Source organism: Tenrec ecaudatus, chromosome 18 (assembly GCF_050624435.1).
Source record: "Tenrec ecaudatus isolate mTenEca1 chromosome 18, mTenEca1.hap1, whole genome shotgun sequence".
In the NCBI taxonomy this organism is placed as follows: Eukaryota; Metazoa; Chordata; class Mammalia; order Afrosoricida; family Tenrecidae; genus Tenrec; species Tenrec ecaudatus.
In genome coordinates, this window is record NC_134547.1 from 44,422,690 (window position 1) to 44,441,369 (window position 18,680).

At 39.2% G+C, this 18,680-nt stretch overlaps 1 protein-coding gene across 2 annotated transcripts in view; it reads right to left on the reverse strand.

Moving 5' to 3' along the window:
* The window catches only part of RPGRIP1L (RPGRIP1 like), a 136,854-nt gene that overhangs the window by 15,461 nt on the left and 102,713 nt on the right, over window positions 1–18,680 (reverse strand). For both annotated transcript variants that reach the window (XM_075536595.1, XM_075536594.1), the window contains exon 24: window positions 11,788–11,872. In XM_075536595.1, the coding sequence (XP_075392710.1) occupies window positions 11,788–11,872 (85 nt within the window). The remainder of the gene's footprint in view (window positions 1–11,787; window positions 11,873–18,680) is intronic.

Consider the following 18,680-nt stretch of genomic DNA (forward strand, 5'->3'; position numbering starts at 1 on the left):
GCACCAAAGGGAAATACAAGAGTTAAGGGATGAAATAACAAAATCCAGCGACAAATTGACAGACCTTACCAACAGGCAGAGAATCGTACCAGTGACCTAGAGGATAATCAAGCAGACCTCAGCAAATGGGAAAAGCAGTCAAATAAGACAATCAAAATAGCGGAAGAAACCTTGAGAGCCATGTCTGATGCTATGAAAAGAAACAATATAGAATAATTGTTCGTAAATCAAATACTCCAAAAGATGAAAAAAGAGAACACAGTCTCAACAATTATAGTTGGCGACTTTAACACACCACTCTCTAAAAAATACAGATCATTGGGAAAGAAACTCAACAAGGAGGCTACAAATTTAAATAGCACAATTGGACGACTTAATATTTTCCGAGCTTTGAACCCACATGCCAAATATTTACATTCTTTTCAAGCCAACATGGAACATATTTGAAAATAGACCACATGCTGGGACACAAGTCGAACCTGAGTAAATTTAAGCACATAGAGATAACACATTGCACCATAAAGCTGGAAATTAACAGAAGGACAGTGAAGAAACCAAGGGCAAACAATTGGAGGATGAACAATTTCCTACTGCAAAAGGAGTGGGTATTGACCCAGATCAGAGATGAAATCAGGAAGTTTCTAGAAACCAATGAGAACGAAAATACTACATACCAAAACCTGTGGGATACAGCAAAGGCATTTATCAGAGGAAGGATGATAGCAATAAATGCACACATTAAAAAAGAACAGAGACTCGTGATGATATGTTGACACAAAACTTACCCCAATTAGAGCAGAGTCAACAGAACAACCCTAAGAGGATAGATATAAAAATCAGAGCAGAGATACAGGAGAGGGAAAATAAGAATTAACAGAATTGATAGACCTCTGGAAAACCTAACCTAAGAAAGGAACAAATGACATTTGCAAGGATGAGGGATGAAATGGGACATTACAATGGACCCTAATGAAATCAAAAGGATAATTACACAGTACTATGAAGGTCTAGAATTTAACGAACTCAACAATTGGGAAAACATGGACAAATATTTGGAAACAATCTCTCCCTAGACTATCCCACATGGATGTCGAGAACCTCAACAGACCCAAACCAATGGAAGAAATAAGGTAATCAAGGGATTACCAACAAAAAAATCCCCTGGGCCAGATGGCTTCACAGGAGAATTCTACCAAGCATTCAGGGAAGAACTGACACCAATCCTATACAAACGCTTCCACAACATAGGAAAAGATGGACAACTCCCAAACTCTTTCTATGAGGCTAGTATAACTTTGATACCTAAAGGGGCAAAGATGCCACAAGAATCGAGAACTATAGACCAATATCCCTAATGAACATTGATGTAAAAGTCCTTAACAAAATACTGGCCAATATAATACAAAAGCATATTAAATAAATAATTCCCCATGACCAATTGGGATTCATACCAGGGATGCAGGGATGGTTCAACATGCGAAAGATCAACAGCATTATTCGTCAAATTGGCAGGAAAAATGATAAGAACCACATAATAGCGATAGATGTGGAAAAAGCATTCGACAGCATCCAACACGCATTCCTGTTTATGACACTCAAGAAGATAGGAATAGAAGGAAAATTCCTCAATATTATACAAGCCATATATGAAAAACCAACAGCTAATGTGGTAGTTAATGGAAAAAAGATGAAAACAATTCCACTGAAAAAGGGGACCAGACAAGGATGCCCCTTGTCCCCACTCCTATTTAACATCATACTGGAGGTACTAGCTAACCACATTAGACAAAGGAAAGATATTAAAGGTATTCAGCTGGGGAAGGAAGAGGCGAAATTATCATTATTCGCAGACGATATGATTCTATAGATCAAAGGTCCCTTAAACTCCACCAGCAGAATATTGGAAGCAATAGAGGAATACGGAAGAGTGGCAGGATACAAAACCAACAAACAGAAGTCTATTGGACTGCTCTACACGTCAGACATGATCACAGAAGACAATTAAAAAGGTAGTACCCTTTACAATAGCCAAGCACACATTGAAATACCTGACTAAAGAAATGAAAGATTTGTATGAGGAAAATTGTAAAACACTACTTCAAGAAATCAAGAGTGACCTCAACAAATGGAAGAATATCCCATGCTTGTGGATTAGCAGACTCAATATAGTAAAGATGTCAGTTCTGCCCAAGGCACTATATAAGTTCAATGCTATCCCAATAGAAATACCACCATCCTTCTTCAAATAATTGGAAAAACAGATCACCAACTTCATATGGAGGGGGGAAGAAGCCAAGAATTAGCAGAGAACTCAAGAAGAAGGAAAAAGTGGGAGGGCTTGCTCTACCTGATTTTAGCATGTACAATACGGCCACAGTAGTCAAAACAATGTGGTACTGTCATAATGACAGATATTCAGACCAATGGAAAAGAGCTGAAGACCCAGAAATAAAAACATCAGCATACAGAAAACTGATCTTTGATAAGGGCCCCAAAAATATTAAATGGGAAGCAGATGCCATCTTCAATAAATGGTGCTAGAAAAAATGGATAATCTACCTGCAGAAAAATTAAGCAAAACCCTTACCTCACTCCACATACAAGAATAAACTCAAGGTGAATCATAGACCTTGACATAAAACCCCTAACAAATAGGGCCATTAATGAGGGAATTGGGACAAACCTGAGAACCTTGGCACAGGGAATCCATAGACAATCAGAAATAGGGAAGGATACAAATACAGAGGAGTCAGACATACACAAGTGGGAGATATATTGAAGATAAGACACCTGAGTCCATTGAAAGAATTCACAAAGAGTAATAAGAGAGTCCACCAACTGGGAAAACATCTTTAGCAATGACACATCAGACAAAGGCCTTATTACTAAAATCTACAACACTTTGCAAGTTTACAATAAAAGAAAAACTAATTGCCCACTGAGGAGGTAGGCAAAGGACCTGAATAGAAGTTTCACAGAATCTGAAATCCAAATGACCAATAAACATGAAAAAATGTTCCTGATCATTAGCCATAAGACAAATGCAAATCCAAACAACTACGAGATACCACCTAATGCCCTCAAAGATAGCCCAATTCAAAAAATCAGAAAGCAACAAGGGTTGGAGGGCTGTGGTGAGATAGGAACCCTCATCCACTGCTGGTGGACCTGTAGGTAGGTACAGCCACTATCGATTTGGCCCTTTCTCAAACAGATGGAAATTGAGTTACCATATGACCCTGCAATTCCCCTACTAGGCATATACCCATAACAGGCAAGAAATAAACCAAGGCCAGACATCTGTACTCTAATGTTCATTGTGGCACAGTTCACAAACACAAGGAGTTGGAAACAACCCAAATTTCCATCAACAGATGAATGGATTAAAAAACTGTAGCACATACATATAATGGAGTACTATGCATTGCTAAAAAGCAGTGATGAACTCATGAAGCACTAAAGGACAAGTACATGAGTCTGCTGAGCTAAGTTTATATATCTATATAAAAGAGAAAGGTAAATACAAAAGGGACACAGGGAAAAAGCTACTGTATACAATCACTCTATGGGTGAGATTCAGGTAGTAAGGCAGGGGCCAGACCAAATCCAGGGATACATATGGTAGCCAACTAACAAGGGGGTGGAGGGAGAAAAGGGGAAAGAAAAAAAAGATGTGTGATGGGGGAATAAGGCACTGACCCACCCAAGGGGAGGGTATTGTTTGTGTCTCCACAGGGAAAGCGGAACCAGATATAAAGCCAGTGCCAGATGAATGCAGTGTGCTGGCAAGGAGTGGGGAGCCAGTGCAGGGGCCTGAGGGCTCGGCCCCCGAATGTGGACAACTGCCCCTCCCCCCAGAAGAATTTACTTGAGAGGACCGCACTGAAGCTGCAGCTAGGGGAGAGGGGCATGTCTGATCAGAGCATGTGGGAGCAAATGAAGGGGGAGGAAGAGAGAGTGGAGCACACCTTAGCCCATCAGGCCTGGAGGATAATATCCCAGCTCTGAACAGCCAATGGACTGAGTGGACAATATGGCTGATCCCACTGAGACACACCATTCCTTGATGGCCCCGGACCCTAAGAGGGACAACACTGGAGACTCAGTGTCGGAACTGATCCAGACTGACCCTGTGACACCGAGGCAAATCACTAAAAGCGTGTGGCAGAGCAACCATGGGAGCAGAGCAGTGAGCTCCCGAGGGAGTAAAAAGGACAGACTCAGGGGCCAGAGCATGGGACCCCATTAGACCAGACTGAAGGACACGCCTAGAGATAAAAAATCAGACCTTGATCTATTTACAGGTTTTTCTTTCTTTTTAAAATTTTTTCTTGTAATTAATTCTTCTATGGGTAATTGGTTACCTTTTTGTTGTCATTTCTGTGTTCTCATTCATCGCCTATCTTGCTACGGATTGATTTTTGGTGCATATTATTATCTCTAGAGATCTATCTAAATAAGATAGACTGGATGAATAGTCTGGAGGAGAAAACAACGGGACCAATGGTTCTGGGGGGACACGGGAGAGGGGGAGGAGGGGGCAAGGAGGTGGTGTTGACCAACCCAGGGACAAAGGAGTAACAAGTGATCCAAAGTAAGTGCCAAGGAGGGTGTGAGAGGCCTGGTAGGGATTCAGCAAGGGCAAGGTAACCGAGAGCAATTACTGAAATTCAAATGAAGGCTGAGCATGATAGTGGGACACGAGGAAAGTAAAAGGAAATAGAGGAAAGAACTAGGTGAAAAAGGGTATTTATAGAGGTTCAAAGACTGGAATGTATATATTTATATGAGTGTGGGGAAACAGATCTATGTGCATATATTTATAGGTTTAGTATTAGCAGCAGATGGACATTGGGCCTCCACTCAAGCACTTACTCAATGCAAGAACATGCTGTTCTATTAAAGTGGCATTCCAGGATGCACACCTTCCTGACACGATTGCTGAAGAAAAATGTGTGCATAAACAAATGTGGTGAAGAAATTTGATGGTGCCTGGCTATCAAAAGATATAGCATCTGTGTTCTGACAGGCTTGAAGATAAACAGGTGGCCATCTAGCTGAGAAGCATCAAAACCCATGTGGAAGAAGCACACCAGCTTTTGTGACCATGAGGCATAGAAAGGACCAATAATCAGACATCAAAGAACTAAAAATTTTATCAGTAGGTGTCCATCTTCCTGATATGATCACTGAAGACAAATGTGTGCATAAGCAAATACGGTGAAGAAAGCTAATGGTGCCGGCTATCAAAAGATATAGCACCTGGGGTCTTAAAAGCTTGAAGGTAAACAAGTGGCCATCTAGTTCAGAAGCAGCAAAGGCCACATGGAGGAAGCACACCAGCCTGTGTGATCACGGGGTGTCAAAGGGATCATGTATCAAGCATCAAAGAACAAAAAATCATATCACTGTAAATGTGGGTGAGTACAGAATGGAGACTCAAAGCCCATCGATAGTCAACCAGACACCCCCTTACTGAAGGGTTATGGGGAGGAGATGAGCCAGTCAGGGTGCAGGGTAGCAACGATGAATCATAAAACTTTCCTCTAGTTCTTAAATGCTTCCCCCCCGCCCCCCCCCCCACACACTATCATGATCCCAATTCTACCTTACAAATCTGGCTAGACCAGAAGATGTACAGTGGTACAGAGAACAACTGGAAACACAGGGAATCCAGGACAGATGACTCCTCCAGGACCAGTGGTGAGAGTGGCGATGCCCGGAGGGTGGAGGGAATGTCGGGTAGAAAGGGGAAAATGATTACAAGAATCTGCGTATAGCCTCCTCCCTGGGGGATGGACAGCAAAGAAGAGGGCAGGGGGAGATGTCGGACAGTGCAACATATAACAAAATAATTTATGAATTATGAAGGGTTCTTTAGGTAGGGGGAGTGGGACGGAATGGGGAAAAAGAGCAGTTGATATTAAGGGCTCAAGTAGAAGGCAAATGCTTTGAGGATGAGGGCAACAAATGTACATATGTTCTTGACACAATGGATGCATGTATGGATTGTGATAAGAAATGATTTAAAAAATAAAATCATCCCAAGATTAAAAAAAAAAAGAGTAGGTGGAAGGTGGGGGGAAAGGAGAAGCAAGGGGGAACTGTTCACAATAATCAATGTATAACCATCCCCTAACCCCTCCCCCTCAACCAGGGGGATGAACAACATAAATGTGGGTAAAGGGAGAAGAAAGCAAATGGTGTAAGATATGAAAATAATAATTTATATTTTATCAAGGGGTCGCAAGAGTAGTTGTGGGACAGAGGGAAAAAAGAGGAGCTGATACCAAGGAGTCAAGTATAAAGAAAATGTTTTGAAATGATGGCAACATATGTACAAATGTGCTTGCTACAACTGATATATGGATTGTTATAAGAGCTATAAAAGCTCCCAATAAAATATTTTATTTTTTAAAAAGAAAAATACATGATTGTATCAATTGATGTACAAAAGGCATTTGATAAAATATAACACTCATTCCTGATACAAACTTTCAGTGAAATAGGAAAAGAAGGGGCAATTCTAACACAATTAAAGCTACGTCTTGCTCAGTGAAGAGACACTGAAAGCAATCCCCTCATGAAAAGGAACCATACCAGGATGTTTGTTAGCACTACTTACTGAAAAATTTTCTGGAAGTCTTAGCTAGATTTAACTAGACAACGAAAAGAAGTCAAAGGTATACAAACTGACAAATAAATAGTACAACTTGATACTTACACATAGAAAATCCCCAAAATGCAAGAATTTTTGGAAATAAGTGATTTGGCAACATGCCAGGTTACAAAATTAAGAAAAAACAATTGGATAGGGGGAAGATGGGGGTAAGGGAAAGAAAGGGCGAATCAATCACAATGATTGATATCACAAGGATTGATATAAACCTTCCCCCCCTACAAAGGGATGACCAACAGGAATGTGGGTGAAAGGAGACAGCAGATGGTGTAAGATATGAAAATAATTTATAATTTACCAAGGGTTCCCAAGCATGGGAGGGTGGGGTGAGGGGTAGAAAAAAAAGGAGCCAATACCAAGGGCTCAAGTAGAAATAAAATGTTTTGAAAATGATGTCAACATATGTACAAATGTGCTTAATATCACTGATGTATGGATTATTGTAAGAGCCCTGCTGCAGTTTCATAATCTCCTGTCAACTTGAGTAAAGGGGTGGAGGAGCCTGTCAATCAAGTCTGAATTAAAAACAAAAATAAAAACCAAAGAACAAAAAACTTTTTCAGAAAAAAATTATTTTGCTTTTCCTCCATGAGGAATGCTACTTTTAAGTTAGTTCTAACATTCCAGAAACAAAATGAGGAGAGAAACAGACAGACACACTCTGGTCCAAGAGAACAGAGCTTAGCCCTGGACAATGATGAGCCACTTGATGGCTACGATAAAACAAATGAGTGAGAACCCCTTCCGTTTAGCCACTAATGACCTGGGCTAACCTCGGGGAACTGGTGGTGTTTGAAAGGACCTTAAAAAAGCTGAAGTCTCCAGAGTAAGTGAATAAAACTTGAGTGATCATGTACCATCCTGGAAAAGCAGAACTTCAGGCTCCTTAAAGGGTTTTTATCACCGTCCTGTCCAGCTACCGCACATCTCTGAGAAGAGGCTGTGTGTAGCTATGATGTTGAATAGGTCTCATGGAGTTTCCAGCCTAAGAAGTCAAGCCTGATGATCTGTTTCTGAAATTTCTGTGGCTGTAAATTAATAAGCGGATACATTGTGGCCAACAGTTTGGATGCTCCTCTAAAACTTGGTCATAGAATTACCATCCTGCCCAGTAATCCCCACCACTTGTCTGTCGGTTTGTCGTGCTGTGGTGGCTTGGTGTTGCTGTGATGCTGGGAGCTGTATGTCACTGGTATTTCACATGCCTGCAGCGTCACCCAAAGTGAACAGGTTTCAGCTGAGCTTCCAGGCTAAGAACAGACAATGGAGAAGGAAAAGGAGGACTTGGCTCCCCACCACTTCAGTGAAAGAAGCTGCTGAAACCTCATGTACTGTAGATATAAAAAGCCTCAAACAGAAGCAGAGCACTGTCAGAGATACTGCCGGAGGATGAGTCCCTCACGTCTGAGGGCACAAGAGCACCTGAAAAGTGACTGAAGAGCTCATTTCTTGGAGGGGAGTGGACCAAGGTGATGTGAGTTGGGTAAACCTGTGGGAGTGGAAGTTTAGTGATCTTCATTTGATGATGAATCAAGGTAAGAAGAAACAGCTGTAAAAATCTTCTAATAATTGGAACTTGGAATTTGTGAAGTATTTATTTAGAAAAATTGGAAGTGGCCAAAAATGAAATGGAACACATAAGGACAGCTAAACACAGTGAGCTAAAATTGTCTGGTATTGGCTATTTTGAATCATAAAATGCCAGGAATAGCACAACCAAGAGGAACAACACAATCAAGAGGAATGATCGTATATTCATTGTCAGAAAGGATTCTGCTTATCCATCATGAAGTACAATGCTCTCTGTGATAAGATTTTATCTATCAGCTTTGAAGGAAATCCATCAATACAACTATTATTCAAATTTATGCACCAATCACAAAAGCTAAAGAAATTGAAGAATTCCATCAATGACTTCAGTTGGAAATTGATTAAACATGCAATCAGGATGCATTGATAATTATTGATGATTGGAATGCAAAATTATTGATGATTGGAATGCAAAAGAGAGAGAAAGGGACAGTAGTTGGAAAATATGGACTTGGCGATAGAAATAAAGCTGGAAATCACATGATAGAATTTTGCAAAACCAATGACTCGTTCACAGCAAACAGCATTTTTCAACAACACAGAAAGCAACTATTGACATGGTCTTCCCCAGATGGAACATGCAGAAATCAAATTGACGACATCTGTAGGAAGACATGATGTAGAAGCTCAAATATCAGCTAAAACCTGGCCAGTAAGTTCAGGATAAAGCTGAAGAAAATTGAAACAAGATGACGAGAGCCAAATAAGACCCGGAATCTATCCCACCTGAATTTCGAGAACATCTCAAGAACAGGTTTTCTTTTTTTTCTCCCCCCTACCCCAAGAACAGATTTTTCTGCATGGAACACTAAAGACAGTAGACCTAATCATATCAAGACCATCATTCAAGTATGACATCAAGACCATCATTCAGGCTCACAGAAGGGTCGCAGGGAGGAGACGAGCCAGGCAGGGTGCAGTATAACAGCGATGAAACATACAACTTTCCTCTGGTTCTTTAGTGCTTCCCCCTGCCCACTATTATGACCCCACATCTACCTTACAAATCTGGCCAGAGCATGTACACGGGGTACAGATAATAGCTGGGAACTTAGGGAATCCAGGACAGATAAACCCATGAGAGTAGCCAACCAGGAGGGTAAGGGAAAGGTGGGAGGAGAAAGGGGAACTGATCACAAATGATCTACTTAAAGCCTCTCCCAGGGGGAGGGACAACAGAAAAGTGGGTAAAGGGAGACTTTGGTCAGTGTAAGCCATGACAAAGTAATAAAAATCTATAAATTATCAAGGGTTCATGAGGTGGGAGCGGAGAGGGAGGGGAAAAATGAGCTGATACCAAGGGCTCAAGTAGAAAGCAAATGTTTGAGAATGATGATGGCAATAAATGTACAAATGTGCTTAAAAAAAGAAAATGTTTTGAGAATGATGATGGCTACAAATGTACAAGTGTGCTTGACACAATGGATTTATGTATGGATTGTGATAAGAGTTGTAGGAGCCCCCAATAAAATTATTTATAAAAGAAAAAATACAAAAAAGGAGTTGTACTAGCCGCCAATAAAATGATTTATTAAATTTTTAAAAAGAAGCAAAAGGTCATTAAAATGGCAGGAAAGAAAGAAATTATCAAAGTGGATAATAGAAGAGACAAACTTGCTCTTAATCAAAGAGTAGCTAAAGCAAATGGAAGAAAGGATGAGGTCAAAGAGTGGAACAGAACATGCCAAAGGGCAGCTTGAGAAAACAAAGCCAATATTGTAACAAAATCTGCAAAGACCTAGAATTAGAAAACTACAAGGGAAGAACATCTGAAACTGAAAGAATTCAAGGGGAAAAAAAATCCAAGCTTCCAGTTGCAATCTTGACAGATTCCATGGGCAAAATATTGCATGATGCAGGACACATCAAGAGAAGGAAGAATACAGTTATTGTACCGAAAAGAACTCGTCGACATCCCACCATTTCAGAAGGTAGTGTACGAGCAAGAACCATGGTGCTGAAGGAAGGAGTTCACATTTGCCAAGAACAAGGCTAGGAATTGACATGATGCCCGAACCTTGAATACATTGCACAGGATAAAATAGCTCAGTTACGAAAGGATGAACGCGGTCTGATGTCACCCAAAGGCAGGAGGAAGTGGACGAGTGGGTGTTTTGTTTGTTTTTCTTACACTATATTTAATGCGTGTTAAAGGTAGTAAGGAAATTTTAAAAAGACAGCCAAAATGATTGTACAACTTTAAGAATGTAATCAATGTCACTAATGTGTACATGAAAAACGATGAAATATTGTACACGCTTTGTTTCATGTATATCAGTATAATAAAAACAAACAAACAAACCCTTAAACCAAAGTCCTGTGAATCACAAAGTTCTGAGCACAAGCAATCATGGGGATAGTATAACCCCAGGCAGCATTTCATTTCATTGTTGCCCGGGGCTCTATGTGCAGGGGTGAACTTAATGACAGCTGAGATCCATCACCCTTCTCCAGAAGGTAAACACTGAGATGCAAAAAAGCTATATATACCTTTCAAAGAGTGAACGAAAAAGCTACTATCAGATCTTAAGAGCTAAGAATGCCCGTGCCCCTTCTTGAGACAGAAGCTAATCTGGAAATTCACTTGAGAAATACAGTGTTTTTACAATTCTCCTCATAACCTCCAGTAAAGGAAAGAAGCTAAGTTTTCATCTCTCAGGTGGCAGGAGAAAGCTCCACTTTGGAGACACCTTAAGGCTATGTCCTTAGGAACCACAAAGTCCAAGAAAAGAGGCCAGGGACAGAAAAAGGTCCTCCCAGGAGACAGCCACCAATGGAGGTTGGAGAAATCCAACTCTGGTTAGGGAGCAGCACTTGGGTGAGGTCTCCAATGACACGGAGGGTAACACCCTCCCCGCCCATGGAAACCCTAAGTTATGGAGACCAGTTTTTGTTTTCTCCTGGAAAGTTCAGATCTGCTCTGTTCAAATGTGCAAAAAATATGAATTCTAAAACAGTGATATTAATAGAGAAGTCCGTAAGGCAAGTAGCTTATTACATATGATAACATTGATATTTGCTATTTAAGGATTGCAATAAATGCTCATTAAGTACCACTAGCAATCACATTAAAAAATGTAACCATGTTGTGTGCATTAAACACACCATTTAGTCCACAACAACTTTATATAGTATTATCATCTCCATCTCACAGATGGAGAAAATGAGGCACAGAAAGGTTAAGTAATTTGTTTAAGGTCACATAGCCAAGCCAGCTGACTCCAGAGTGTACCCCCCTTTCAACCACAGCTACCCTGAAATGGCAGTATGATACTTTATACATGCTGCATACTGGTTTGGTTTTTGAAGCACAGTAGCATGCTCAGTTACTGTGTGTCAGGCAGGACCACTACATTTCTAGGAGGAAAGACAGAAGTCATTTATCATTCATGGTCACAGAGTGAGTCACAACCAAGGTGTCCTGATCCTTAACTTGTTCTTTTTCAACATATCAGGCTACTGAAAAAAAAACTTTCTGTATACCAACCACCAAATACTTTAGAATGCTTAAAATGTACCTTTTATTAGGCATCTCTTGTTTTTGTAATACAGCTTTTAGGACTTCTCTCTTGGCTTGGTTGTTTTCTTTATCCACGTAGATCACTAGAGAATAGGGGGGAAAACCACAAAAGGTAGGCACTCAGGCATATGTTCACAGTAGTATCACTCTGTATTTTTATAAATACCTGTTTCTCAAGATGCAAGTCATGCCAACTCACTTGTATGCCTAGGAAAAGAGAGCACCTCTGGAAAGCAGAATCAAATCTGAATAGTCATGTGATCTAATGTCATGTCACTGGCAGGCTTATGTGCACACTGTCAGGAAAGATAGAAGCAACATCTAAGAGTGCCACACTGCTGTCACTGCCTATTAATGGCACTGGCAGTCACGATGGTTAAAGCCAGCCGTCTTTATTGCTTTGTGTTTGAGGGATTTACTATAGTTTCTTTCACCCAAGGAACAAGTGATAATGATAATGTATGGCACCCTGCTTGTCCTTTCTGACAGCCTCTGTAATTTCATCCTCTCTCCTGCTACAACATGCAATAAGAGAGGCATCTGGTGTGCTGGGCTGAGGAAATCCACAGGCTGATGTTTGCTGGCTTTAGGGTGGGCGTATGGGAGGGAAATATGGAAGAACAGGCAAAAAGGTTCTTTAGGGTGCATTTGATTTTTACAGATACACATTGGCATGTGTGACTGTGTCCAGAATTCACTTAGCTGAAATACTGAATTAGGCAACTGATCCAATATCCCTGGATCAGATCTCAATTTAAGAGATTATCCTTGATCAAAAGTACATGGAGGATGAAAGGTATTGGGACAAGCATAATGTCAGCCTCCTCAGGCTACCCACCCCAACCCCAGGACAAACATACTCTACATTAAGAACATTTCTCTAGACAATTTAAGTTCAATCTTAAATTATGATGCTATCAATTTACTTAATTGTTTGACTGTGATGAGCAAATATTAACTGAGTGACAAAGAAGTGCTCAACACTGATTTAGGCACATGGCATGGAGACACAGGAGTGTCTATGTATGGGTAGGGTAGTGGTTAAGAGAAGACAATATGAAGGAGACATTATTGAAGATGCTCTGGATAACCAAGCTCAAATGGTGACTTCCATTTTACTGTTGCATAACACTACAATAGTAAATGTGTCTAATTATACAGATTAACAGACCAGCACAAAATGTTCAGGATATTTTGTAAATATAGTATTTAACTTATCAGTACTAAAAAGCCATGCTAATATATGAATCCACAACTGCCAAGAGATAGTTCGTCATTAATCAGGGGATACAAGTACACTGAGCTAAGTAGAAATTTTTTTCAAATGGACATTTTTTGTTTTTGCTAATTTTTAACAATTCAAGATGTCCTTTGAAGACAACAGTGATCTCAGTGATTGCTTAAAAACAAACAAAATCCCATGAATAAAAAAAAACAGTATCAAATTAAACCTAGACCAGTTTTGATGAATATGTTTCTTATTCTTTTAAACATCATTATCATTAATCTTTTAAAAAATCAGTTCAGTTGGAGATCACTTCCACTTCATACAGTTGGCTTGTATATGGTATTTGTGATTCTCTTTCTAAACATAGCAGCAGTGACAGCCACCATTAGCTAAGTGAAGTTTCTGTAGTGAGCACTATTCTCAATGCAATCCCATGGGTTAAAATCCACGCTGACCCACATTTTACAAATGATGAAACAGGCTCAGAAAAGGTAGGTAAGTTGCCCAAGGTCATCTAGTTAGAAAGTGGTAGAAGCAGAATGAAATCCCACTGTCTTCCTCTAGAGTCTGCCCTTCTTAACTTCCATGCTATAATTCTTCCTGCTTAATTACGAGGCCAAACTTTTCTTGCTGCTTAAACCGCACTTTGTTAGAACAAGATGTATGGAGTTTGAGAAATCTTCCCACACTGTCTGTGTATCAACAGAAACCATCTTGTTTTCCTTTTACTCTTTCAAAAAGAGACATTGCTTATATACATCTTTAAATGCTTAAAACCAACTCCCTTGAGTGAAAACTTTTTATATTTTTCTTTAAAAAACAAAAAGCTTTTTATTTGATTTGGGTGAAAGTTTACATTGCAAATTGGTTTACCATCCACTAGCTCAAACATAATTTCATTTGCAACATGGACTGCAATCCCACAATGTAACAGCATGCTTCCCTGTGCTTAATGTTTCCATTCATCCTTTCCTGCCTTCTGAGCTTTATTCCTGGGCAAACGCTATCCTTTGGCGCAGGTTTTCCTATGGCTGACTGTCCTTAGACCCGCATACTTCCTTCATGTTATTGTCGACCTTATATTGTTTACCTGTCTTTCGCTGAACGTTGGGCTATGGACTTAAAATGTTTTACAAGTTCTTTTTGAAAAACACTCAAAGTACCTCCTAGTAAACTTCATTTTCTAAAGTATAGGAATGGAAGTTAGGTTCTCTGGTTTGCATAAAGAAGGCCTAGATCTCAATCTACCTGCTCAGTGGTTTTCAGTCTTTAACGGACATCTGTAGCCTCCAGAGGTTTGTTCAACCAGAACTAGTGAGTTCCACCCCAATCCTGACCCCCAATTTCTGATTTCGTTGATACGGGAAAGGGCCTAAGACATTGCATTTCTAGCATGCTCTCTGATTCTGATGTGGCTGGCCAGGGTACCGCATACTCAGAATCATGGAGGGATTTCTCTACCTACTGTTCAAATGGGATCAGAAACTAGTGAGCATTCTGTGTTGTCCATTAAGCACTGTAGGAAATAAACAGTTTGGGCCCTAATTAAGTCATGGTCTTGTGGATATTAGTCATTAGAAGTTAATTACACACATGTCACACAGTAAAATTTCTAAACTTCAAATGTATATTTTAAAAGTGATTCTGAAAATTATCAGAACTGATCAGAAGTCGTCTCTGTTAGGATTTGCTAGATTTTTTATAGAAACTTAAGACATCGGTCTCAAAAAGAACGCAGCTCAATAGTTCATTCTTGAGTTGAGTTGTTTATAATTAAAGGTATATTCCTTGCCATTGGAGATGGGTGGAATCCTTACATTCACGATCAGTGTCATAATCGCAGAAATAAGAGATGCCGATGGTTTACTTATAAAGAATTGACAACCTTGATTGCAAATAACTCCTTTGTTAAAGCACTATCATCCTTGTAATCCTTATTTTTGCCAAAATTTCCCTCCCATTAGTAACAACGCGTGAAGTTCTGGATCTTCTTTATCATCTGAATTAAGCTTTAATTGTTCCAAGCAACAGACTGCTCAATCTTCAGAGATGAATGGTCCAGAGCTGTGTCTGTCTCATAAAAACTTTGGACGATTTCATTAATCTTTTTTCTTCCCATTGTCAATTCCCTTGAAGGTTTTATTCAACCCAGACAAGATTCTTCAGACCTACCATTAATCTTATTTTTCCCCAAACTATTTTCTTGCTTTCTCAGCATTCTCTGAGCAATATTTTCAAACCCAATAAAATGTTTTGTGTTTTCTACCAATGTCTAGCAACTGAATTCCACTTTAGTTTTTTTCACTGATAGTAGGCTCTGAGTATATATGCACATATGCTATCGATGAATATATATTTATATATAAATATTTTGTATGTAGGTGACACTGATATTAATATCTATTAATAAAGACTGAATTGAACCGAATGATCTTGGGAATCACTCAACTAAACCCCTCATAAATGTACCCAATTTAGGTCTCAGCATATAAATAAATACCTTTTGTATTGATTCAAGTAATAATGCAGTGTAAAATCATTGCTGTCTCAAGTTAACCTCTCTACCAGTATGGTGTTCAAACAGCAAAGAACATGTAGTAAATTGTTTTTAAAAACTTCTATTGGAATTAAAAAGTCAGTTTGGAAATAAATTTACTTTCATTAACTTAAATGAGATGTGGAAGATGTAAGGCTATATTATCTTGACCTTCTATACCATGTAACCAGTGAGTAGTATACCACTGCAATATTTAGATGAGAATCTTATTAACTACAGATTCAAGATGTCCCTACAAAGAAAGAGCTATATCTCCAAATAAACATTTTCCTTATGTCATACTTTAAGGTGGAGCACTTGTGTTGCAATGCTAAAGCTTCTGCCTGATATCCAAAAGGTCTGCAGTTTGCAAACCCTAGTCGCTCTGCAGGAGAAAGAGGCGGAAATCTGTTTTTCTCATGATTTATAGCCTTGGTATAGTGAGAGGTATTTCTTTACCCAATTTTTAAGTGGGATCTGAAATTAGTGAGCTATGGAGAGTTCTATACTGTCTTATAGGGTGCCTCTGAGTCAAAATTGACTCGATGACAATGGGTTTGATTTGTAGTTTTATAGTTTAAGTAAAAAATAATACTTTCCACAGATTAACGTTTTAGAAATTGCTAAGATACAGGTTGTCAAAAACTTCAAACAGCAACACTTAGCTTCTAAGTATATTCCTTTTTACTTCCATAAATTTATTTTCAATTAATCCTGAAAATTTCACATAGTCAAATCTCAGTAAGTACAAGTTGAGTATAAGTAGAACTTGAAGAAAGCTATAGTAAACACTTTTACTGAATTCATTTCTCAAAGACGTATTAGAATGTATTAGAAGCAAGCAACTTTTAAAATGCCCCAGATTAAACACAAACACAGAAGCAAACCCCCAACCAATCAAGTACAATGCCCCATCCCCCCAAAACAAATCTAGGTATAACCATGTGAAAATAAACAAAATTTAGGGCTTGATCATGTTATCACAGGTTTGATTCCAAAGAACTATTTGCATTTTTTAAACAAATGGAAACATCTGTTCTGCTGTATTGCCAAGTTCTTCAGTGTACACTTTCTTAAAAATTAAAAACAATTTTGTTGCCAATTCAACCAAATATTTTATCGTGGATCTTTGGGAAGAATTGTGCAAAACCCCAAAGACTTGCCCTGTCTTTTCTTACGGTTTATTCATAAAAATTAGTTGACTAAGCAACTTTTAATTGATATTAATTTGATGTTTTACTTTCCTGGTACTTTGTGGCTGGGGATTTTTAGCAAGCTTAAGAAAAATAGTTTTGTGGAGGTTTCAATCGAGTAAAAGGAAGACAGCAGCCAGTTCTTCTCCGAACCACAGTGCCCACTTCTCATGTGATGCTCCTGCACAATGTGAGAAGAGATCTTACAGTGCACTTCACTTCACAGGTAAGAATGATGGGAGCTATGGAATTTGTCAGAGTTCACACAGCTAGTAAGAATCACGGGAACAGGGAAAACTAGACTACATCTCTGGACATTCAAGATTGTTTCTGGAGCAACAATCACGTTTCTAAAAATTCCAGTTGCCAAGAAAAAAACCACCACAGGCATCTATAACCCTGATGATATAAAGCATGGTTATACATGCTGATTACAATGCAATCTATAATGTTGGTGAGAAAATATACTAATGCTTAATTAGCATGAGTGGGTTTCTTTCATTAAAGAAAATACAATACTCCATCTTTCTGGTTTATTCTAATATGAAACTTCAAGAAGACTTAAATAGTTTTAACTTAGGATCATGTCAATTTTTTTTTCTAATTATACAGTGATGAACCCATACTATTCCTAAAGACTCCTTTAGAGTTAATTGATAAAAAATTTTTACAAGAGGTCTACTGGTTCTGTATTGGTCAAGTAGAGTTACTTGTCAATAGGCTAGTAGATCAAGACCTTAAAAGAGAAAATCTTGCTGATGAATAGATGTGTGGGCTAAATTATAAATAGGCATTAAATGAAATTTACACCTCACTCAGTTAAAATCATCGTAAACACTAGAAGTATACAAGGGGGCACGTCCCCCAAACCAGAAAATAGCTCCACGGGGCAGAACTTCCACAGTATGCATCTTTCCCTCTAGGTGTGCATCAAACAACACATTCTGAATTAGTGTACCCAGTGGCATCACCTGGGAAGGTTCTCTTTGGTCACAGTGAATGTTTTCATAAAAGTAGTTTTGCTTGAACCTCAGTGTTTGATTTTTTGTGATGGCCGATTTAAGAGAACAGAGTGCAGCTGTGAAATTTTGTTTCCTTCTCGTGAAAATTGCCACAGAAACTGTTGTGACGTTGAACACAGCTTACAAGGACAGTGCTATGGGAAAAACTCAAGTTTATGAGTCATTTTCTTGTTTCAAAAAAAGTGAAATGTTGGTGGATGACAAACCTCATTCTGGATGTCTGCCAACTTCCCAAATGTACAAAAAAACATTGACAAAATTCATGCACTTGTGCTCCAAGACTGATGGTGGGCCGTTGACGAGATGGAGAAGTTATCTGGACTATCTTGGAGCTTTGTTCAGAGGATTTTAATGGAAGATTTGGGAATGAGAAGGGTCGCTGCGAAATGTGTGCCTCAGGTTCTGACTGGCCATCAAAAAGAGCCCTGACTGGAAACATGCCATGCTTTCAAACAGCAGCTCGGAAGCAATCCAGACTTCTTTCCCAAGGTGATGAGACTGGTGATGAGACATGGTGCTATTCTTATGAGCCCGAAAGCCAACATGAATTCAGCCAGTGGAAGACGCCATCGTCACCTCACCCCCAAAATCTTTTCCAATGAATTAAAAGATCAAGATGATGCTCATTTGTTTTTTGATGTGAGGGGAATAGTGCTTTTGGAGTTTGTTCTACCAGGTTAGACTGTTAATCAAGCTTTCTATTTAGAATTTCTGAAAAGATAGTGAACTGTGTGTGACAAAGAAGGCCTGATTTGTGGCAGATGGGGGACTGGGTTTGCCACCATGACAGTGCAGCCATCTCAGTGCGCCAGTTTTCAGTTAATAAAAAAAACCTACGTGCCTCTCTTGCCCCACACACCTTACTCACCTGACCTCACTGTGTGAGACTTTTTGTTTCCAAGAATGAAGAGG